The sequence below is a fragment of the Protobothrops mucrosquamatus genome, unplaced genomic scaffold, assembly GCF_001527695.2.
Source record: "Protobothrops mucrosquamatus isolate PMUCROS unplaced genomic scaffold, P.Mucros_1.0 scaffold7, whole genome shotgun sequence".
NCBI lineage: Eukaryota > Metazoa > Chordata > Lepidosauria > Squamata > Viperidae > Protobothrops > Protobothrops mucrosquamatus.
This window is the reverse complement of record NW_015386394.1, coordinates 773,949-797,541: the sequence shown is the minus strand read 5'-3', so window position 1 is coordinate 797,541 and position 23,593 is coordinate 773,949. Positions and strand designations below refer to the sequence as shown.

Genomic DNA, 23,593 nt, shown 5'->3' with positions numbered 1-23,593 from the left:
TGGAAGTGGCGAATTGAACCTTTTAAGGAGAACTAAAATCTGAAAAATGAACAAGTGCTGACACCTACTGGTAGATGAGGATTATGACAGCTATGGTTTTGATATAGGACTTGGTAAAATCTGGGAAAAAACTAATCTCTATTTGTGACCTTCAAAGCTTTAACAATAGAGTACAGCTGTGACAAAAAAGAAAATAATCTGGGCTGTAGATAAAGTGAGACTTACAAACTTTAGGGAACAAAAAAAAGAGAAACTTTTTGAATTCTCTAAATTATAAGTATTCATTTAACTCTGACCTCAAAACTATTTTCAGAGCTGGATTTTGGGATCATCATGGAAAATCAGAGATTAATAGAAAGAACTGATCAAGAAAAAATAAATACTTTTCAAGAGGAGACATATGATATGTTGAAACTAATTCAAATAACAATGATTTCAAACCACAAAGAAATCCAAAAGAACTTTGAAAATATAAACCAACTCATCTCCAATTCAATTTTATACAAAAAAAGAAAAATCCCAGGAAAATACAACAGAGAAGGAACAGATAAAACAAATAACTGAAAGATAGAATTCTACAAAACAAAGAAGTATGATTTAATAAAGACAACCTATATTTCAACACTACAAAATAAACTTGAGGATAAGAAAAAAGACTGGATGAAACGTACTGCAGAGATGCCAGGGAAAACACTAGAACTGGAGAGACAAAAAATGATAAGAGAAGCTGTTTTAGACTTTTAAACCTCTTCATGGCATACAGCCTAGTTAGGACTGCCTGGTTACAGCCATCCATCTCATTAGATCTAGCAGAAGAAACAAGCTGTGGGTCTTGTCTGTTAAGGAACTCATTTTGGCTGGCTGCTGTGGCATCCACCTTAATGGATCTTCTTCTGTTTGAAGACTACTTCAAATGTAAATTATAAGAAACATGTGACAGATGTTTATGAATTGAAAAACTGAAAGCTGCATCAAATTGTACATAAACTACTATTATAATTTTAAGAATTGACTTGGTAAACTGGAGATCTATGTAAAAATAAACCCATGAAAATGCACTTAGGAGAATGTTGAGAGCTACTCTCATGGATGATTCAGATGGATAGTGAAAGATATTAGACATCTACTGTCTTCTGGCTTGGTTTTAAGTTCTATCTTCTTTTAAATACTTTTAAATACATTTATTCATACATACATACATAATCAAATACATACCAATTTTACTAACAATGTCTTTACGATGGTTCCCTACATTCAGTACATCACATGTCAGTTCACAGAAGCTTCAGTACTTTAGATATGCATGTCTTTTTAATAGGTATTGAGGAATTCTCTATAAATTTTAAGTTGCAATGTTTATTTTAATTGTTTTTAAGGTTTAGGGATGCTTCTAAAACTCTTCTAAAAGATTTTCTGATAAACTCGGAATAAACTTTTTTTAAATGATGGCCCATCACAAGCAGTTTAGTAAAATATTTCTTCCACAATGCACAAACCTATAAGGCCAAGACAAGTTATATGCATCGAACTGTATGCTGGAAAATCCAGATTATGATCCGAGGCCACTGGTATTCTGCCATTAATTATTCATCTATTGGATGTTGGTCTTATAAGATTGATCAGACTAAGAATTCAGTGCTATATAAATTAGTACTACTTTTATTGTAATAGCTTTGTAACAGAATCTTGCAAGTGTGAAGAGGTGAAGAGCCTATAGTGTTTCCCATTTATGTTTATGTTTACAACAACAACAACAACAACAACAACAACAACAACAACAACAATAATAATAATAATAATAATAATAATAATAATAATAATAATAATAATAATAGAATTGGAAGGGACCTTGGAGAACTTTTAGTTCAACCCCCTGCTCAGGCAGGAAACCCTATACTATTTCAGGCAAATGGTTGTCCAGTCTCTTCTTAAAAACTTCCAGTGTTGGAGCATTCACAACTTCTGGAGGCAGGTTGTTCCACTGATTAATTGTTCTAACTGTCAGAAAATTTCTCCTTAATTTTAGGTTGCTTTTTTCTTTGATTAGTTTCCATCCATTGCTTCTTGTTCTGGCTTCAGGTGCTTTGGAGAATAGCTTGACTCTGTCTTCTCTCTGGCAACCCCTGAGAAATTGGAACACTGCTATAATGTCACTCCTAGTCCTTCTCTTTATTAAACTAGACATACCAAATTCCAAGGTATGTTTTAGCTTCCAGTCCCTTAATAATCTTTGTTGCTCTTCTCTGTACTCTTTCTAGAGTCTCAACATCTTTTTTACCAAAAGTGGTGACCAAAAACTGGTGACTAAAACTGGATGCAGTATTCCAAGTGTGTAACATAGAAGGTGTTATAAAGTGTTCTATGTTTTAGTTGCTAAATGTTTTCAGATTAGGTAATTGCTAGACAAAATATGAGCAGGAGAAATTGTAATTGCTTCACTTCTCAATGCATCAAAGAAATAGCAGGAAAAGTAAATTGTAATTACGCATCCCTTTTCAAGGTATAACTACATATCAAGATTATTTCTGGAATACAGATGTTTGGATTAGTCTAAAATTGATGTGAATTACCTGCGTTTATTTTTTAGATGGTTTGCTATTTTTTCTTGATTTTTTTCTTATTTAAACACGAACAAAGCTCAGTAATGTATATGGTTTTAATGCAATTATCTCTGTTGTAAACTACTGAACAATAATGGTTGATACTATAAAAAAAGCTAAGAAAGAAATTAAATAATCTACTCTTTTGATTATCAGTCATTTATATAGTATATGCTATTTTTATGCAAATGCCTATGATATCCATTTTTATACATAGTTTTCTTAATATACATTGTTTTACAAAATATTTGATCTGAGAATGACATGTTATAGCTGATTTCTTTCACATCCCTATGAATTATATTCATTTATTTTGAATAGAAATCACTGCCAGTATTTTTTAAAATGTCACATATTTCCTGAAAGCTCTTTTGAGGGATTTGCTCACTTCCCTATTTCTCAGGCTGTATATCAGAGGATTGAAAAGAGGTGTAAAGACTGTGTAAAAGAGGGAGACAAATTTGCTCATTTTGCTGAGAGCTACAGTATTGGGGTGCATATATACAACTATTAATGTACCATAAAACATTGTAACAACTATAAGATGAGTTGAGCAAGTGGAGAAGGCTTTCTTCCTTCCTGTAACAGAAGGGATTCTCAGAATGGTGATGATGATGGAGATGTATGAAGCCAGGGTAAGCAAAAATGGAGGGAAGGTTGCCACAGAAGTAGTTACAAAACTGGACAAAAGGAGTAGATGGGAACCACAGCAAATGTGTTGCATCAATGGAATGAAGTCACAAAAGAAATGATTCATTTCACTTGGAGCACAGAAGTTTAACTGTGACATTTTTATTGTAATTGTGGTGACCATAACCATGCCACTGAACCATGATACTAACACTAACTGAATGCAGCAACGAGTATCCACAATAGATATGTAATGAAGTGGCTTGCATACTGCAAGGTAGCGATCATAAGACATCACTGCCAGCAGATAACATTCTGTTGCTGCTAGAAATCCAAACAACCAGAATTGTACAATGCATCCTCTAACAGAAATAAGTCCATCCGCAGTTAAAAGACTGACTAGCATCCTTGGTAGAATGGTTGAGCTATAGCAAGTCTCTAAACAGGATAAATTTCCCACAAAGAAATACATTGGGGTGTGAAGATTGGGGTCTGAAGCAACAAGAGCAATGATGAGAATGTTCCCTATCATGGTCACAATGTAGATCATGAGAAAAAGTAAGAAGAGGAATAGCTGCAAATCCTGGAGATCATCAAATCCCAGCAAGAGAAAATGTGTAATGATGGTTTGGTTTTCTTGCTGTATGCTACACATGGACTGCATCTGCTGGAAATCAAATATAACATAACATTTAAAAAAGGCAACAGTTGCAAATAAAATATTGTATATACAAAACAGAAAAAGGATTAATGATTTATTTAAAAACTGTTAAATTTGCTGTTTAATGAATTACATGGAAACTTTTGACTGTGGCTTAGGTACAGTCATGATCAGAGCAACCCCCAAAGAAATCCTATCACAAATGTGTTGGGGATTTCTGGAGGTTGTAGTCCTAATGGATCTAGAGAGCACTAGATTGTGAGAAAGTTGTGCTACATCCTCCCACATTTTGCCTTGGAGTATGAAACATGATGTGATATCCAAGATCACTAAAATAAAGTACAGTTGTAAAACTATGGCATCTTTCATACATTCTTTTATATATACTGTAAAGCAATAATCTTGTGTTAAGGGTTAAACTTGGATGTACTACTTTAATAAAATCCAATACTAATACTACCACAACTTAGATGCTATCGATTAAGATACATCAGCTTGTTCTCTGCCCTTAGTCTTACTATTCTATTCTAGTTCATCATATGGAACTTACATTCTTCATAGATTACATTCTCATCCATGAACTGCAGATCCCATTGTTAACAATAGTTGGAAACTCTTCATATTACATAATAACAAACAGCTTGAGATACTTAATGAGATTTGCTTGCCTCATAGTATGTAATATATTAAAGTAGAGATTGTTATTTACTTCTGCAATAACTGGATCTATTTTTTCTCTTCAAATGCACTCTCTACAATATGTTTCCAGCTGTTTGAACTGAACATCCTTTAGTCCAAGATGCTCTGCTTCTATTTTTATATAGTTCCCCCAAGAAACATGTTTTTCCCTCTACACTATTGCAATATGTAGACATTTAATAAGATATTCCAGCTAGGAATGGACTGGGTAACTGCATAAAGTTTTTATGATTTTACAAGGAGAAATACCATTTTGGGAGAATGGAGAAGATGGCAGAAACTGTGAAATACAATTTTTGAACCAGCTTTGCAAAATATTATATTTTTCTTTGACATGCAATCCTGAATAGGTTGAGGAGTTGTTGAAAAATTGTAGGTGGTAAACTTTTAATCCTGACATTGATTGAATAAGTATGGATTAGAAGAGTTTGTTGTAGAATTCATAAAGAATAAAATTCTTCCCAATACTCTTAAATAAATGAGAGAAGATTGGATAGTAAGCTGTTTGTAATTATAATTAGGATTTATTGACCTACAAAATAAAAAAAAATTGAGAGACAAAATTATACATGGTAGAGGAAACAGAGAAGTCAGAACCAATGAAAAGCTGAAAATAATAGAATTGAATAGAATAGAATAGAGGTGGAAGGGACCTTAGAGGTCTTCTAGTCCAGCCCCCTGCTCAAGCAGGAGGACCTATACTATCTCAGACAAGTGACTGTCCAGCCTCTTCTTAAAAATCTCCAATGGTTTAGTGATGATTTCTGGAGGCAAGTTGTTCTACTGGTTAATTGTCCTCACTGTCAGAAAGTTTCTCCTTAATTACAGGTTGCTTCTCTCTTTGATCAGTTTCCAACCATTGTTTCTTGTCCTGCCTTCTGATGCTTTGGTGAATAACATGATCCTTCTTCTTTGTGGCAGCCCCTCAAATACTGAATACTGTTATCATGTCTCCCCTATTTCTTATTTTCTTTAGACTAGCCAAACCCAAATCTTGCAGCTGTTCTTCGTATGTTTTAGTCTCCAGGCCTTTAATCATCTTAGTTGTTCTTCTCTGAACTTTTTGCAAACTCTCAACATCTTTTTTGTGATATGGTGACCAAAATTGGCAGCAGTATTCTAGGTGTGGTCTTACTAGGGTTTTATAAAGCAGTACTAATACTTTGTGTGATGTTGATTCTATGCCTCTGTTTATACAACCCAGGATTGTATTAGCTTTTTTGGCTGCTGCTGCACACTGCTGGCTCATAGTCAAGTGATCGTCCACTAGGTCTCCAAGGTCCATCTCACAGTTACTGTTTTCAAGCCAGGTCTCGCCCAATCTGTACTTGTATCTTTGATTTTTCCTACCTAAACGTAAGACTTCACTTTTCTCCACATTGAAACTCATTTTGTTGGATAGGGCCCATTGTTCAAGTTTGTCAAGATCTTTTTGGATCCTGAGTTTGTCTTCTTGGGTGTTGACTACTCCTGCCAGTTTGGTGTCATCTGCAAATTTGATGAGTTCCCCTTCAATTCCCTCATCTAAGTCATTGATGAAGATATTGAAGAGTATTCAGGGCCACTTCTGTGAACTGAGATAATTCCATCCAAATATGAGTTTCACGCTGTTTTGCTTTCTCTTAGTCAACTCCCTTTTTCTTCTTATATTTGTTTTGTAACTGGCATAAGGATACTATATTCTTATAGCCTGCCCTTTTCAGTTCTTTTGACAATCATTCATTCCTTGCCACAGATCACACATTATTCATTATATCTCTACCAGTATTTACATTAAAATGTCTCCATTCATTTTCCCGTTTTCAATAATATTCTATAAAGGTACACAAAGATTGTATATTCACTTGCATTATTTTTCCACAGATATATACATCTTTAGAGCCATGCTCCCAAGTTTCCCTGTCTAAAAGATTTTGGACTTTTCAGATCTATTGTCTTTCTTGCATCATATAGTCTATCTAAAATTCATTGCAAATAATTTGGGTTTCCTGGCAACAACAAGTTTTTAATTCTATTCACTCTGCTGGAGGCTCTTTGTTTAGCACTTTTCATGTACAATATTTCCAAAACCTTTTTTTTTTATTTCCAGGAATATTGCTTGACATTTTATTTGTCTTTTTAAAATTCTTAATCAATCTTGGCTTTCTGGCTACATTCTTTGCAACTACCTTTTTCTATCCCCCACACTTCAAATGATGACTCTGAGTACTGTAGTACCTTTGCAAGATTTTTGGAAGTAGCTTGCCATTACCTTCCTCCTAGTGCTGAGAGAGCATGGCTGGCACAAGGTTACCCAGCTGGCTTTGTGCCAAAGGCAGGACAAGAACTCACAGTCTCCCACTTTTGCTTGATGTTTTAATCTTTAAAATGAATTGGCTTTCATGTTCTATTGATACACATGATATATTTCTCTTATCCTCACTTTCAAGGCATTCATTCATTTTACAGTTGTTATTCATGAAATTGGAAGTAAAGCCTGTTGTTGAATTAGTTCAGTATTGGCATATCTCATTTTTAAAAGAATATTAAATTATGACTGATCTCAGCTTCCCCCCCCAAATGCCCAAATTCTTCTGTGCTGCGTTGCTGTGGTGGGGGGTGTTCATGGGGAGAATGTGTGAAGAACACTCAAAGGGTATGCCAAGACAATCTTCATACAAAGACATGAAGGTCATCTCAGCTGCCCAGCTAAAGCAAGCAGGTACCTATATTAGGTAGCAGCATATGAAAGATAATTATTTTAGTGACAATGACAAAGGCATCAATTCATAGCATATGGGAGAAGACAGTGGCAAACTATTCTTGTGTTATTACTATGAAAACCACATGAAGAAAATAAAAAATGATTGATGATTGCAAGATGGCTAGATTCAGTTACAGTAACACGAATGCACCATTGAAAGAGCTGAAGGACCAGATTAGGAACAGAGCATCATAGAGAAAATCTATCTAAGTCTCAACAAGAAAGTTGAGCATCTAATCAAATCCAGTTGCTGAAGTTTTAAAACACTTATTATTTTTTTTAAAATGAAGATAACAGAACTGACCCTTTCCTATGGGAAAAGGAAAAAGCAATAAATCAGGAGGGACATTTGTTCTGATGAAGTAGTAGATAAGGAAGAGAGGAAATAAAAACAAATAGCTTTAAGTTTTAGAACAGAAATGAATCTAGAAAGAAGAAAAAGGAACACAGATGGTTCAGAATAGCAGAGGAGTTTTGAGGATATTTGAGGAAAGAGAGCACCTGGCTAGGCTCAGAGATTCAGCAGAGTTTTAAGGCCTAATTGCTAGATACATTAGAAATGTTTAGGGAAATTCAGGACTGAAGACTAGACTGGAAATTTAAAAAACAAAATCCGAGAAAACAGCAATGACAACTATACTACTGACAAGAGAACTGCATAGAGGTGTCAATAAAGTTGCCAGGAATCAACCCCAGGTTAATCAAGTCTTTATTTTCAGGTAAAACAACAAAAATACTGATATGGCCATTCTGAACTTATTTATTTACACGTATTCCTATAGATCAGGCAGTATTTTGTTCAACAGGATCAGAGGCAAGCAGCCTGATTATAAAGACCCAACTCTGTAATGTTTGGTTTTTAATTTAATCTTCACTGATGGTCAGAGACCAAACATAGTGTACTTAAACAAGAGAAAGATTTTTAGGTGATCACAACCAACATAGACTTGTAGAAATTACAATGTTGGAGAAAACTGTTAAATGCATCATTAATAAAAGAAAATGCTTGTATATTTTTTGTATAATTACATCTTCTTTAGAATAGTCATCATTCATTTTGAATCAGTGTATATCAGTTGCCAAGATATTGTGATTTCTGGGATTATGGGAACACTACTGTTTTAAGTCACAAGACGCTTGAAATATGTCACACAACTAAATCTCTTTCTTTTTGCACTATTCCCATTTAGGTAGAGAGGTTCCTATTGCTACTCATATGACCTTTCTTATAGGTTACATTAAAATAAACAGAGATACCCTACTACTGAGAAAAAAATTAAGAACCAAAGATTATCTCTTTCTGTCCAACTTTCAGCAAGGAAGAAACTGTTCTTTGATCAGTTTTCTTCAAGAGTACATATCAATATCTGAATATCATGGAACTGGGGACTGGAAAAGAATCAGTAGTCCCAAAATAAAAGACTTAAATTCAAAGGACACCAGAAATAGTTGTATTTATAGTTCATTAGCTCTTCTTATTTAGAATTTTCTTTCAGTGGTTGGTTCAGTGTTTCTTCGGTTCTTCCACTGTACCCCAACTTGTCAAAGATTGAATTATTTTTTTGCAGGTAAAGCTTTGAGATATGGTACTTTTTTTTCAAATGCCTAATAATTACATTTTTAATAACAGTGGAAAACTCTGAAATAATTATATAATCATGATCATTAGTATTATAAACCCATTCAATTAAAAAATTGAGATTACATAAGTCTGCACCCAAGTTGCATATAAGAATGTTTTATTATGCCAGCAGATCAAGGAAATAACAGTCCTCTAAACATTTAAAACTTTATATTAATTTTAAATACTGCCTTTTAAATATCTTGGAATTAGAACAACCCAGTCCAAGCTTTAAACAACTCAAGCTATTAGACTTATATATACTAAACAGTATGAAAATTATAGAAAAAATAAGAATTTGTATTATGATTGTCAACCTCGTTACTACACTTTTTCCACCAAAAATAAGACATGACCTTTGATGATTAATTTATGATCTGAAAAAATAAAAATACTTTAAACTGGATTTCCAAGATTATATTCAATGTAATATAAAAATAAAAATATGAAGTGAATGTAGCAATATCTAATTTCAAAAGTACAGTCTATTTACCCCTATTGTCATACCAGTGTTATTTGAAAGAAAGAAAGAAGGAAGGAAGGAAAGGGAAACATATACTTGGCCATTGTTATAGGTCAGGATTCAAATAATTTTACAGCAAGTTTTCCAACTGAATTGCAATTTAAATAAACATGACAAAATCTCTTTTGTTTTAGATAAAATGTTTCAATCTAAATTAGAGTAGTTGAAACAGGACTTCACTTCAATCAGTTGGGCAGCTATAATTTCCTAGTAAGTTATACTGCATTCAGTGGAGTTTATACTAATGAAATATATGAATGCAAGTTTACATTATCTAGCTACCATTCTCTAGTTCTCACACAACACTATATTGGTGATCTTTCTTGGACTTGATTTAAAATCTGGTATTTAATTATCACAAGATAAGAATAGACTGCGGTCATAGCTCACTTCTAGTTGCATGAAAGTTGAATTTGCTTTAACTAAATGTAATACTCTTTCAGAGAAATGACAGAGTTTCATTGACAATTTTAATTCTTATGTATTTTATGTCATTTTTGCAGATATCATTTTGTAACAATGGCCAGAAGTGAAGAACAAAATCAAACCATTACCAAATTTCTTTTGCTGGGATTTGGAGATTTTGGTGATCTGCAGTTTTTTCTCTTTGTCCTGTTACTGATGGTTTATATTATGACCATGGTTGGGAATATCCTTATCATTGTCCTAATTGTTACTGATTATCATCTTCACACTCCTATGTACTTCTTCCTATGTAATTTGTCCTGTCTTGAAACATGCTACAGCTCTAATATTCTTCCAATTACATTGACCAACCTTCTATGTAAGGGTCCAATAGCTATTTCTATAATTGGCTGCATGATACAATACTACTTCTTTGGTTTCTTGGCAGTCTCTGAATGTTACCTTCTAGCAGCAATGTCTTATGATAGATATGTAGCAATCTGTAATCCACTACTTTACAAAGCCATTATGAATGGCAGGGTTTGTCTGAAGCTTGTGGCTGGATCCTGGATAGGTGGCTCATTGGCTATTAATATAACTATGTATCTAATATACCAGCTAAAATTCTGTGGCCCCATTGAAATCAACCATTTCTTTTGTGATTTCAATCCAATATTAAATCTTGCATGCAATAATACACATGTGATTGAAATTTTAACTGCATTATTAGCTGCTGCATGTTCATTGCCACCTTTTATGTTGACTTTGACATCCTATGTTCATATCATTTCTACTATTGTGAGAATCCCATCCACCAATGGAAGGCAAAAGGCCTTCTCAACCTGTTCCTCACACCTCATGGTGGTGTCCCTTTTCTATGGTTCAATAATGATTGTCTACATTTTGCCTAAAACAGATGGACTGCGAGAAATCAACAAAGTCTTGTCTCTGTTTTATACAGTCCTGACACCTTTATTAAATCCCTTGGTATACAGTCTAAGAAACAGGGAGGTAAAAGAGGCTTTTGGAAAAGCAGTTGCTAAATTATGTGCTGTTAAAAGAATACATCACTGGAATTTAGTTTGAATGTTTAATAAAATGCTAGTTGGGTTCCCATTTGGTTAAAGATGTTGGTTGTTTTGTCTCTTTCTCTTCCACTACACAAAGCAACTATTTTTTCAAAGGGTACATGTGATTAAGATGTCTTCTGTTGATTTAATTAAAATCTGGTGGATTCATAATAAGACCATGATTTCTGCCGAAACACATTGCTGCTTGTATAGTACTTCCTGGATTGACCATGCAACCATAATGTTATGGAAAGCTATGATAGCACTGAATATATGAGGCAAAGATAGTCATATCAGTTGAATTTCTTGTAGTACTATTCATGTTGAACTCTGTCCCCTTCCACTTAATCTCCTGGTATTTGCATACAAAGATATCTAATGGACCAAATAAATTAGATAAATAGATTCTCTTTTATAAATAAATAAATACAACAAACAAATAAATCTTTTACTATATTATTCAAAGTATGTTTTACAAATGTTATATTTAGAATAATTTTAACTGCACAACTTTAAATATTGGTTTAATTTGGTTTTATCTGGTGGGGGTTGTAAATATGTCTATGTTTTTAAATATGTTGTGAGCCGCCCTGAGTCCCGCTGGGAGAAGGGCGGGATATAAATCAAAATAAATAAATAAATAAATAAATAAATAGAGTTTCCCCCCCAGTAACTTAAAATGTATGTTCTCTACTTTCAGCTCAACAGATTGCAATTTAGTACAATATAATAATTTATTGTCTTCATTTGTTTAAGCTTGTCTCATATATAAATATATTATTTAATATAAGCAGTACACTGATACTACATACTGTAAATGCTAAATGTTTAATCAGAATATAATTGTGTGATGTGAACCATGTTGATTCACAGGGAATCAGCATCTTTTTGATACTAGCCCCTGTAAACTAATCACCAAGGTAGAAAATCTTCAATATTTTGTGTGTAATGAAACATTATATTTTGAAGTTATATTTAAACTAAAATACATTTACTCAGCCTGGTGCTTTCTAGTTATCTTAGGAGCATGAGTGCCAGAATTATAAGATGGGAATTCTTGGCAAATCTAAAGCATCATGAGAGAAATAAATCCTAGATTATAATTCCCGTTATTTCTAACATCTCATCATACACTCACTCATTTACACACACACACACACACACACACACACACACACACACACACACACACATTTGAGTTACAAATAACTTGAGGCAATGAACCTATCCAGTACACCTTCTTCCTCCTATTTTCCACCACAACAACAACCCTGTGAGGTGAGAGTGACTGGCCCAAAGTCACCCAGCTAGCTTTCATGGCTAAGGCAGACCAACTCATGGTCTCCTGCTTTCCATGCTAATGTATCAGTATAACAAGATATGTAGTCTAATAAAAGTATGATGTTTCCATCCTTGATCTAAATAAAGTTAGATTTAGAAATCCCTTACAGATGCAGAACCTGAAATAGATCAAATTGTACTATGGGGAAAAAGAGTAATCCCCTCCCTATTCAAGAATAGGAATGTTCTGATTGCATCTCAGTTCTCTAACTGGGATTATAGATCTTTCCTACATTCTTAGAGGAATATTTTCCATTCTGACGCTCAGGGTATTTTGGGAAGAAACCTGTCAAAATCCTCCAGATTTCATGGCCAATGGCTATGCTATCTGTCTTATTTTGCCAATTCTAGTTCCAAACCATTTGGAAAATTGGACAACCCAGAGTTAAAAAAGTGCTTTAGCTGTAGTTTGATGATGTAATGAATTTGGGTACTTCTATCTCTGCTTTCCTTTTCCAGTAGCAAGGGAAGTGAAAGCAGATTTTTGAATGTTTATTTTCTAATGGTTTGTGGCCAATTCAAAAGTGTTTTTTTTGTGTTGCACCTTTTCTCGCACCTACCTCTCTCGCTCTTTTTTTTTTTTTTTTGTAGAGCAAGGGTCTGATATGAGTCATCTGGAACATGTTAAGAGCTGTGTGGAAGGATGGAGCTAACTGATGCAGTGAAAAGCAGAAAGAGGTCCAGATTCAAAACAATACCCTTAAACTTTCAGCTTTCACTTTTACAAGTTATTTTTCTTTTACATAGTTTCTTCCACCCAATTTCTTTCTGGAAATCAGAAATATCAAGATTTCTAAGTCTATTAAAATGAATTGCTGTGGTTGTGGGTTGCACAGAAATTCCTCCATGGCAGACATGTCAAACACAAGGCCTGGGGGCTGGATGCGGCCCGCGAAGTGGTTTTATGTGGCCCGTGAAGCCATCCTGGAAACAGTGAGGGAACGGCCCCCTCTGCCTTGGCCCTGGCCCAGGTCAGTCAGGAGCCAATGTACAATTTTGTGGTGGTCATCTATGCTGAAACAGTCTTAGCTCCATAAGCCCCCCCTGCATGGCCTGAGAGGAGGAGTGAGGCTCCTCCAGTGGACCATGCCTTGGCACTTGCCCGGGTCCCACCCCCTTCTGCCAGAGACCCTCAGATCTATGCCACTCCTGCCCAGGCCCCCACAGGCACCCTTGATGCGAATGATGTAGAGCTGGCCACACCCACCCAGTAGGCCACACCCACCCCATCCATGGCCACCCAGTAAGTCGCACCCACCCTGGCGACACCCACCCAGCCCCCTGAGGGCAACCGCAATGCTGATGCGGCCCTCAATGAAATGGAGTTTGACACTCCTGCTCCACGGAGTGCATCTGGATTCCATTTCAATATGTCCCAAATGTACTGGTGGAGCATGCTTGAGAACTTTATACATATATGTATGTATATATGTATATACTGTATGTATATGCATGTATGTATGTATGTAAATATGTGTCTGTCTGTATGTATGTACACACACACATATGTATTTAGAAGACAAATTTGCCCTATCAATTGCATTAACAATAATATCCCCATTTTATATTTTTCCCGTTTTATTCTGTTTGGGGAAAATAAGCATGTAAAACCTATCACAAGCTATGCAGACTTGTTTTATTTTTCAGAGTCTTCTTCTCCCCAAATGATTTTTTTTAATGCTTTTTTCTGTCCTTAAGCATTTTGGGCATTGTGTTCAAGGGAGCTGTGATTGTTTAGCTATTTTCAGTTTCCCCTGGGCATCAGCGTTTAGAGACACTGGGTCTTCCTTTAGGATAAGCTGAGCTAATTTGCACAGCAGAGACTGTGCCAGTCAATATAAGTTAAACCTAAGGTTATGATGACATTGTTCTTTCTTTTCTTTTTTGAGACAGTGTCCAATTAGATTTCACTTCAATTATTTCCTTTATTTATGTCAGTCCTGAGTCTAATCTAGAGGTCAAGGCAAAGTCAATTGGAGAACCTGGTGCTGATGATGACAAAAGATGGAGAGATACTCATTGAATATACTTCCCACAAAGGTAATTCGAATTGCTGCACACCTATTTAGACAACCAGAAGAAAGGTGTAGCAGACAACAATTTTTCACACCTCTATTTTTCTTCAGTTTTCTTCTTCAACATGATAGGGACATTATGCTGCAGCCCCAAGACTTTCTATTTCTGATTTTAGCCAGGCATAACTTCTGTCTGAGTGATGCATTCCATTTAATTCTGTTCGTAACATGAAATGAAACTTTGTTTAGAACTCTTTCGAGTCTTTTTGAAGTTAGATTTTTCAATTTTTTAAAGATACATTTTTATTATTATTTTACAAAACTGTTGAAACAGCATTGAGCATTCTATTTTGGCAGAATGCTGGCATTGAAGAAAATAGGTGAGAAAAGATGAATACATAGAAATTGTTCTCTCTAGTGTAAACTCTTGAAATGTTAATATACCTACAATTGTGCCCATCCCATTCCCAAAGGAATCGGCTTCATGCTTCTTAAAAGAAGTATATATATATAATGGAATTTATTGATAGTAAATTTAGAAGTTTGTATATATAAAGGGGAAAGTAATGGCAACATATGCTTATAGTTTTGCCCAATTGTAGAACTATTATATACCTGACAAGAATGAACTTTCAAAGTTTTATTTGCTGGATAATATTTAGGCAAAAAGAGAATTTGGGAAAGAAAGTCATAGTACATTCATATTATATATGAGAGTATAATTCCTAGTATTTAAGTTATTTCACTAAACAAGAGGGAAAATATAATGCAAAATAAGCATTAAATTTATATATACATGACAAATTATAAATAGTATTATAAATAGTATAAAGTACCATATCTTGAATAAACTCCTGTGTGAATAGACAAGAGCAAAAACAAAAGCAGAACAATTATTGTGTAAGAAAATCTTACATAACGGATGTTTATTTGCAGAATGTGACTGAGATTTTTGGACTAGTGAATGTTGAACACATTGTGGAAACTGAATTTAGCTGGAGTGAAAGACAATGGCTTTTCACAATCTCTTGTGCTCATATATGTACCATATAGTGCTGAGCTAAGTGATAACAGCTTGCTAACCTTGACAAATTTGAAAACAACATAGAAGAATCACTTCAAGTTGGACATTAGATGGAAGGTTTTCAGTAAAAAAAAATTAAAAAGCAAATGAAACTAATTTCCTCTGAATCTCATTTCCTAATTTCAGTTAGTGCTGAGAAAAATGAACAGATTGCTCAAGACTTTTGTTCATCTTCAGGACAGCTCTTTAATAAAACAGTACTACGAACTTCACATAAGCGAGAGTGAATTCAGTGAGACTTTCACAAACAAACAGAAGTTGACAAATTTTTATTTTAGAACCATAACTTCTGAACATTTCCCTGATCTCATCATGCTCACCTATTTGTTCTCAAATCACTTTTTCTCAGGCTCTTATATCTTATACTGCTATGGCTTGTAAAATGGAATTCAGACAATTTCATTCACCTTTATGTATTTCATATTCATAAACTGCTTTATAATTGTGGTACTTGTTTAAGAACTGCATATCTAATTTCTGAGCATCTCAAATACTTTTTTGTATCATATTTATCATACACATTTGTATCATATTTGCAGGTATAACAGTAGCAGGACAAGAGAACCAAACTGAAATCACAGAATTATATTTGATGGGATTTGTAGGACTTGGGGATCTGCAAGTTCCTGCCTTCTGCCTCTTCTTACTTATCTACCTTGTTACCATGGTTGGGAATATCCTCATCATTTTGCTGGTTGTTACTGATTCCCACCTTCACATCCCCATGTATTTCTTCCTGGGTAACTTCTCTTTCCTGGAGATATGCTACAGTTCTAATATCCTTCCAATGATGTTGGCTAGTCTCATTCATGGTGGGAGAAAATTAATTTCTATAACTGGCTGTATAATACAATATTATTTGTTTGCTCTCTTGGCAATTGCTGAATGTTGTCTTCTAGCGGCAATGTCATATGATAGATATGTAGCGATCTGTAAGCCACTCCATTACACAACATTAATGAATGACAAAATTTGTGTCCAGTTTATAGTTGGATCATGGATCCATGGTTTCTTTGTTATGAACATAGTTTTATATCTAATGCACCTGTTAAAGTTAAAGTTCTGCGGGCCCAGTGAAATCAATCATTTCTTTTGTGAATTGAATCCAGTATTAAAGCTAGCGTGCGGTGAAACTTACTTAATTGAAATTGCAACTACTTTGTTATCTGTCCTATGTGTCTTGCTTCCTTTCCTTTTGACTTTGACATCTTATGTTTTTATTATTTCTACTGTCATGAGAATGTCATCTGTCAGTGGAAGGAAGAAGGCTTTCTCGACCTGCTCCTCACATCTCATGGTGGTATCCATTTTCTACATCACATTAATGATTGTCTACATTTTGCCCAAAACAGATGACCTGAAAAGAATCAACAAAATTGTATCTTTATTTTATACGATTCTGCCCCCTTTGTTGAATCCCCTGATATACAGTTTACGAAATAGGGAGGTAATAGAGGCACTTAGAAAAGCAGTTGCTAAATTGCATGCCACTGAAAGAATGTACCACTGAAATCTAGTATGAACACACACAGACAGAGAGATACACACACATCTATCTCTATCTCTATCTCTATCTCTATCTCTATCTCTATCTCTATCTCTATCTCTATCTCTATCTCTATCATCTCTATCTATCTCTATCTCTATCTCTATCTTTGTTTATGTTGTGTTATTTCCCAATACAATCAAGATTTGGGATTCTTTGAGAACACCATCACATTTCTTGATTTCTCCAGATTATTATGTTAGAGATTAGGGATACTAAAGAATTCTTCCATGATTTTGTCCTCCTCACCACCAATGCCAAAGCAGGGTGAATGGTATAAGCAAGTGAATTTGGTTATTTTCATTCTATTCTGAGAAATAAAGATTCTGATGAGTTGTATTGCATCTCATAAATTTATTAGTTGGGTTGAAAGTTTCTTCCTATTTTAATTTTTAAGAAATCCAGCACATTTAGAAAAAAAGAAGAATTTTATAGAGGCTTTTTTTTTTCTGCAGAACTTCCTAGATTAACCAAGTGATTATCTTTGGAAATGTGATTACACAAGCATCAATGGTGAAAAAAGTTCTACATTTCTACATTTAGGCAAGAAAAACCAAATGTACAAGTATAGTATAGGGGGTACCTTGCTCAATAGTAGTAACTGTGAGAGGGACCTCGGAGTCCTAGTGGACAGTCACCTAAATATGAGCCAGCAGTGTGCTGCAGCGGGCCAAAAAGCCCAACACAGTGCTAGGCTGCATTAACAGAGGGATAGAATCAAAATCACGTGAAGTGTTAATACCACTTTACAATGCCTTGGTAAGGCCACACTTGGAATACGGCATCCAGTTTTGGTCACCACGATGTAAAAAAGACGTTGAGACTCTAGAAAGAGTACAGAGAAGAGCAACAAAGATGATTAGGGGACTGGAGGCTAAAGCATATAAGGAACGGCTGCTGGAATTGGGTATGTCTAGTTTAATGAAGAGAAGGACGAGGGGGGACATGATAGCAGTATTCCAGTATCTCAGGGGCTGTCACAAAGAAGAGGGAGTCAAGCTATTTTCCAAGGCGCCTGAAGGCAGGACAAGAAGCAACGGATGGAAACTAATAAGGAGAGAAGCAGCCTAGAACTAAGGAGAAACGTCCTGACAGTTAGAACAATTAACCAGTGGAACAACCTGCCTCCAGAGGTGGTGAATGCTCCAACACTGAAAGTTTTTAAGAAGAGACTGGACTGAATGGTATAGGGTTTCCTGCCTGAGCAGGGGGTTGGACCAGATGACCTCCAAGGTCCCTTCCAACTTTATTATTATTATTATTATTATTATTATTATTATTATTATTATTATTATTATTATTATTATTATTATTATTATTATTATTATTATTATTATTATTATTATTATTATAGCATCTGATGTCTTAAATGGGAGGGTGGAGGCAGAGGTAGAATTGCTGCTGACTCTGCTGACACTGAGCTATAACCAGTGGTGGGATTCAGATATGTGAACAGCTTGTTCTCTGTGTGGATGCCACTTCCAGAAGTCCGTGCTGGGCCTGGGCAACAAAAAATTAGCTACCAGTTTTGCTGAAGTGGTGCGAACCAGCTGAATCCCACTACTGGCTATAACCCCTCCCCATGTAAACATCTGACATTTACAGAGAAGTTTGAAAGAAGCAGTAGGAAATTTCATGCCAGTGCTAAAGCTGCTTTCATTGGAGTGACTGATCATGATCAGCAGAGACTCTTTTTATAAAAACTCTCCATAGTTAAGAATTTTCACTTGTAGATATTATATGCAGGTTATATGTCATCTCTGAAACAATCTGCATGTAGGGAATTGTGATTCATCTGGTCATTGTTCCTGTTGTAGTTGTTGTGTTGCTTTGGGTGTTTGTATTGTTTGTGTGTAGCAATCTCCAGATGAAGTTTCATGGGTATCCATTTCTCTCGAAGACTTTTTATAAGTGTTTTTCTTCTGTTGGTCTGGCTTCCGTGGTGTTGCAATGGGCTTCTGCTCTCCCGAACAGTGTTCTGATACAGCTTTGTTTGTGGCATTTGGGGTAGTTGCTGTGAAAGTTGAAGATTTGATCTGTATATGCAGATCTTCATCCAGAGATTGCTACATACAAACAATATAAACACTCAAAGCAACAGAACAACCATAACAGTAACAACAGTGACCAGACAAATATATACCAAATCCAGTGCAGCAACTGTGAAAAGAACTATGTGGGCCAAACAGGAAGAAAACTATCTACCAGAGTGCACAAACATTTCCTGGCTATGAAAAGACATGATCCACTATCCCTTATGTCTATCCATGAAGACTTCAAAGGACACAAGTTTGATCTAACTGGGACCACAGTTGTAATCCAAGCAAAATCAAGAAGAGAAAGAGAATTCCTTGAAGCCTGGTTCTCCACCAATAAGTCAATAAACAGACACATTGACATTGACCCAATGAACAAACAGAAACCCCACCATGCAGAAAAAATCACAACCCCCCAGAAGAAACCAGACCATGTCCCGACAACAACAGCTAGCCAAACAACCCAAAACCAGACCTGAAAACAGACCAAGACTCAGAGGCAAACAAATGAACAAAACACCATTTGCATCACACAGACAATACTTAAACACCAAGGACCATTGTCCAGCAATAACAACCAACCAATCAAACAGCCCAAAATCAGACCATAACTCAGAAATATCCAGACAAACAACACCCACACCAGTTTAAAGGCCAGTGCTCTGACAGACAAACACAATTGAAAGCGCATTGAAGATGTCCCCTGAATGGAGACAAAATGTTTGCAGCCAAATCACCAAGTTGGGAGGTCAAACCTACAGCATTTCCTATTTAAAATAAGGACAACATCCTCAGTTCAACTGTAAACATGATATGTGTCAAAATTTAAGACATGATTCAAAGATTCATATTTCTGAGATGGGATGGGAACTTTAGAAAAAATAAATATTCTCTTGGTGAGTTAATTGATAACATCTAACAAAATTTGTCTGTCTGAAAAAAATTAATGGTCACTTCAATTTGGACTTTAAGTGTCAAATCAGTAAAAAACAGAGAAAATTAATTTCCTTCAAATGTCACTTTCTAATTTTAGTTTGTGTAGAAAAAGTGAATGGATTGTCAAAGACTTGTTCATGTTCACAATAAAGGTTATTTAGTGGAACACTTACACTGAATTCTGTGAGCCTTGCCACAAATCAACAGAAAATGATAACCCAATGAACTTTAATTGTCTAACCACAATATCAGAATTAGTTTCTCTGACCTCATAATGTTCACCAGTTTGTTCTCAAATGACTTTTTCACAGTTCCTCATATATTGTGTTGCTGTCATTTCTAATTATCAAATTGTTAACAGAAAAACTGTCATTCACTTTTATGTATGTTATGTGTTACAACTGTGATAATTGATTATGAGATAAAAGGATAAGAACTACATAAGTAATTTCTGAGCAGCTCAACCATTTCCAGATAACCAAACAGAAATCATGGAATTCAGTTTGCTTGAATTTGTGGGACTTGAAGATCTACAGGTTCCTTTCTTCTGCTTGTTCTTACTTATTTACTTTGTTACTATTGTTGGGAACATCCTCATCATTTTGCTGGTTGTTACTCATCCCCATCTTCACACCTCATGTATTTCTTCTTGGGTAATCTGTCTTTCCTGGACATCTGCTACAGTTCAAATATCCTTCCAAGGATGTTGTCTAATCTCATCTATGATGGAAGAAAATCCATTTCTGTAACTGGCTGCATGATGCAATATTATTTTTTGCTATTTTTGCAGTTGCTGAATATTGTCTACTAGGGGCAATGTCATATGATAGGTATGTAGCAATTTGTAAGCCGCTGCATTACACAACATTAATGAATGGCAGAATTTGCCTCCAGTTTATAGTTGTATCATGGATTCATGGTTTATTTGTTATGAGCATAGTTTTATATCTTATTTATCAGTTGAAGTTCTGTGACCCCACTGAAATTGATCATTTCTTTTGTGAATTGAATCCAATATTAAAGCTAGCATGCAGTGACACACACACCTGACTGAACTTGCAACTACTTTGTTATCTATTCTGTGTATTTTGCTTTCTTTCTTCTTGACCTTGGCATCTTATATTTTTATTATTTCTACTGTGATAAGTATATCATCTGCCAATGGAAGGAAAAAAAACTTTCTCAATCTTCTCCTCACACCTCATGGTGATGTCCATTTTCTATAGCACCTTAATGGTTGTTTATATGTTGCACAAAACAGATGGCCTGCAAAACATTAACAAAGTGTTGTCTCTGTTTTATACAATCCTGACCCCTTTATTCAATCCCCTGATATACAGCGTACAAAATAGGGAGATAATACAGGGCCTTAAAAAAACAGTTGCTAAATTGTATGCCACTGAAAGAATACATCACTAATCTAATATGAACTTTTTTTGTTGTTGTTCATGGTCTTTATTATTCCCAGTGAAACCAAGATTTGGGGTTCTTTGAAGACAGCATCACATGTCTCAATCTCTCTGCAATAGTGTATTAGAAATTAGGGACATTAAAGAATTCTACCCTGAGTTTGTCCTCCTTACTTGAGAAAGACAAAGCAGGTATAGGGAAGTGAATTTTTTTTAGTGCTCATTCTACTCTGAGAAATAAACATTCTGATGAATTGTATTCATTCTTGTTAAATATAAAGAAGTAAAAAACATGCATGTAAAACCTATCACAAGAGAGCACATTTGTTTTAATTTTATTCTCCTGTGTCAAGTGTTAGTTTGATGTAACAAAGTGCTACTTTGATAACACTTTCTCTTATTCCTAAGAAGCATTTTGGCATTTTTGCTTACTCTTCATCTGTAACAATAGTGTTTTCAAAGGAGCTGTGTTTGTCTGGAAGTTTTCAGATTCCCTTATACATCACCATCTAGAGATCTGTTCTTTTCCTTTAGGATAAATCAAATTAATTTACACACTGGGGACCATGACCTTCAATAGAAGACAAATGCAAAGTTAGGATGTTGTCTTTTTTAGAAACAGTGTTCAATTAGATTTTATTTAATTGGTCCTTTTATTTTGCTACCCCTGAGCCAATTCTAGAGATCAAGGTAAGATTCCATATACAATCTGGTGCAGATAGTAAGAGAAGCTCAAAATCTGCTCACTGAATATCAGACTTCTGCAAAGCTAATTCAATTTTTTCTACACCTAAAAAAACCATAAGAAAGGTGTGGTACATTTCCAGACAATAATTTTTCCCAGCTTTTCTTCAATTTTCTTCTTCAAGGGAATGTTATGCAGCAATACTACATCTTCCTGTTTGTAATTCTGGCCAACCAGACTTTCTCTCAGAATGATCTATTCCATTTAATTCCATTGTTACCACAAAATGAAACTTTATTTAGGACTCTTTTGAATCTTTCTAAAGTTTTAATTTTAATTTTTTTTAAAGTTGTATTTTTACCAAATTGTTGAACTAGCATTGGAGATTCTTTTTTTAATAAAAGAATGCCGGTATTGTGGTATAGAAAAGACACTTATGGAATAGGTGAGCTGCTAATATATTAGTAACTATTTATAATTTGGTCCTTTGGCTGGAATTTCTGGGAAATATAATCCCAACGTATCTAGAAGAGGCTAGGTTAGAAGTAAGAATTATACTGTTATGAAGTTCTAGATCAAATTTCAGATTCAATATTCTTTTGAACCCTAACTTCTTATTTTTGTCAGATATGCTATCTAATGCCTTCATTCTGAAGTAGCTCTCAGAAAGTCTAAGGCAAAATAACTTAAAGAAGGTAAATTCTTCACAAAGGGAAAAACTTCATGCTTCCTCGAATCATTGTCTAATAGTGCTTACTGAATAAATATTTAGAAATTGCTATATAAAATGTGAAAAGGACAGGGACACCAGCATATAGTTTCAGCTAAGTGTATAGCACCTGATTACACATTTTGAGAATAAACCCTGAAACATTTTTTTTCCAGACAGAGAAGCATGTATAATGCATGTAGGAGACATTAATTGATGCCAACATTCAAGGCAGTCTATCAAACAATAAGAAAAAGTATTAGTATATACTACATAATCCAAATACTAAATAAAGTGAAATACCATATTTGTAATAAGTTCTTACATGAACAAGGAAAATGAAAACACAAGCAAAGCAAATAATGCTCAATGGGATGCCTATTTGCAGAGTATGATTGGGATGAATACACAACACTTTGTGAAATTGAAAATAACTGGTGGGAAGAAGAGTGTATTTTCATATTTCTTGTGCTTTATCAAAACAGCACTCCCTCATGTGCACCAACAATTCCCAGAATTCTCAACTAACAATGCTCAAATGTTTACTAAAATGAACTGTGGGAATTGTAGGATATAACTCTCTGGTGATAAGTGACTACAGACTGAACTGTTGACTTTAATTCATGACATCTAATGTGAAACAAACCAAGCTGATTCTCAGATTTTCACCTTGTTGCATACTTATTTATTTATTTATTTATTTATATTTAAACTTCTATGCCGCCCTTCTCCCCAGAGGGACTCAGGGCGGCTCACAGCATGTTAAAAAACAACACAAAAAAACATTTCCCCTATAAAACCAATTAAAAAGCAAATATATTAATGGCTGTGTCATATTTAAAATCTTTAAAAATTTTTAAAAATTATTCCCTATTTAAAA

At 34.8% G+C, this 23,593-nt stretch overlaps 3 protein-coding genes across 3 annotated transcripts; 2 read left to right on the top strand and 1 right to left on the bottom strand.

Annotated features, from left to right (window-relative positions):
- Positions 1-2,940: 2,940 nt before the first annotated feature.
- Positions 2,941-3,885, bottom strand: LOC107282345 (olfactory receptor 11L1-like). Its single transcript, XM_015810116.1, has one exon. It carries the CDS (start codon positions 3,883-3,885, stop codon positions 2,941-2,943), a length of 945 nt encoding a protein of 314 aa, XP_015665602.1.
- Positions 3,886-9,996: 6,111 nt separating this feature from the next.
- On the top strand, positions 9,997-10,968 carry LOC107282344 (olfactory receptor 1009-like). Its single transcript, XM_015810115.1, has one exon. It carries the CDS (start codon positions 9,997-9,999, stop codon positions 10,966-10,968), a length of 972 nt encoding a protein of 323 aa, XP_015665601.1.
- A 4,565-nt stretch (positions 10,969-15,533) lies between these two features.
- LOC107282343 (olfactory receptor 10C1-like) lies at positions 15,534-16,902 on the top strand. Its single transcript, XM_015810114.1, has 2 exons — positions 15,534-15,624; positions 15,932-16,902. Exons 1-2 carry the CDS (start codon positions 15,534-15,536, stop codon positions 16,900-16,902), a joined length of 1,062 nt encoding a protein of 353 aa, XP_015665600.1.
- Positions 16,903-23,593: the final 6,691 nt, after the last annotated feature.

Coding starts and splice junctions, on each gene's coding strand:
- LOC107282344 (XM_015810115.1), top strand. CDS start 9,997: ATGGCCAGAAGTGAAGAACAAAATCAAACCATTACCAAATTTCTTTTG.
- LOC107282343 (XM_015810114.1), top strand. CDS start 15,534: ATGAACAGATTGCTCAAGACTTTTGTTCATCTTCAGGACAGCTCTTTA. Junction 15,625..15,931: donor CATAAGCGAGAGTGAATTCA/GTGAGACTTTCA, acceptor TCATATTTGCAG/GTATAACAGTAGCAGGACAA.
- LOC107282345 (XM_015810116.1), bottom strand. CDS start 3,885: ATGTGTAGCATACAGCAAGAAAACCAAACCATCATTACACATTTTCTC.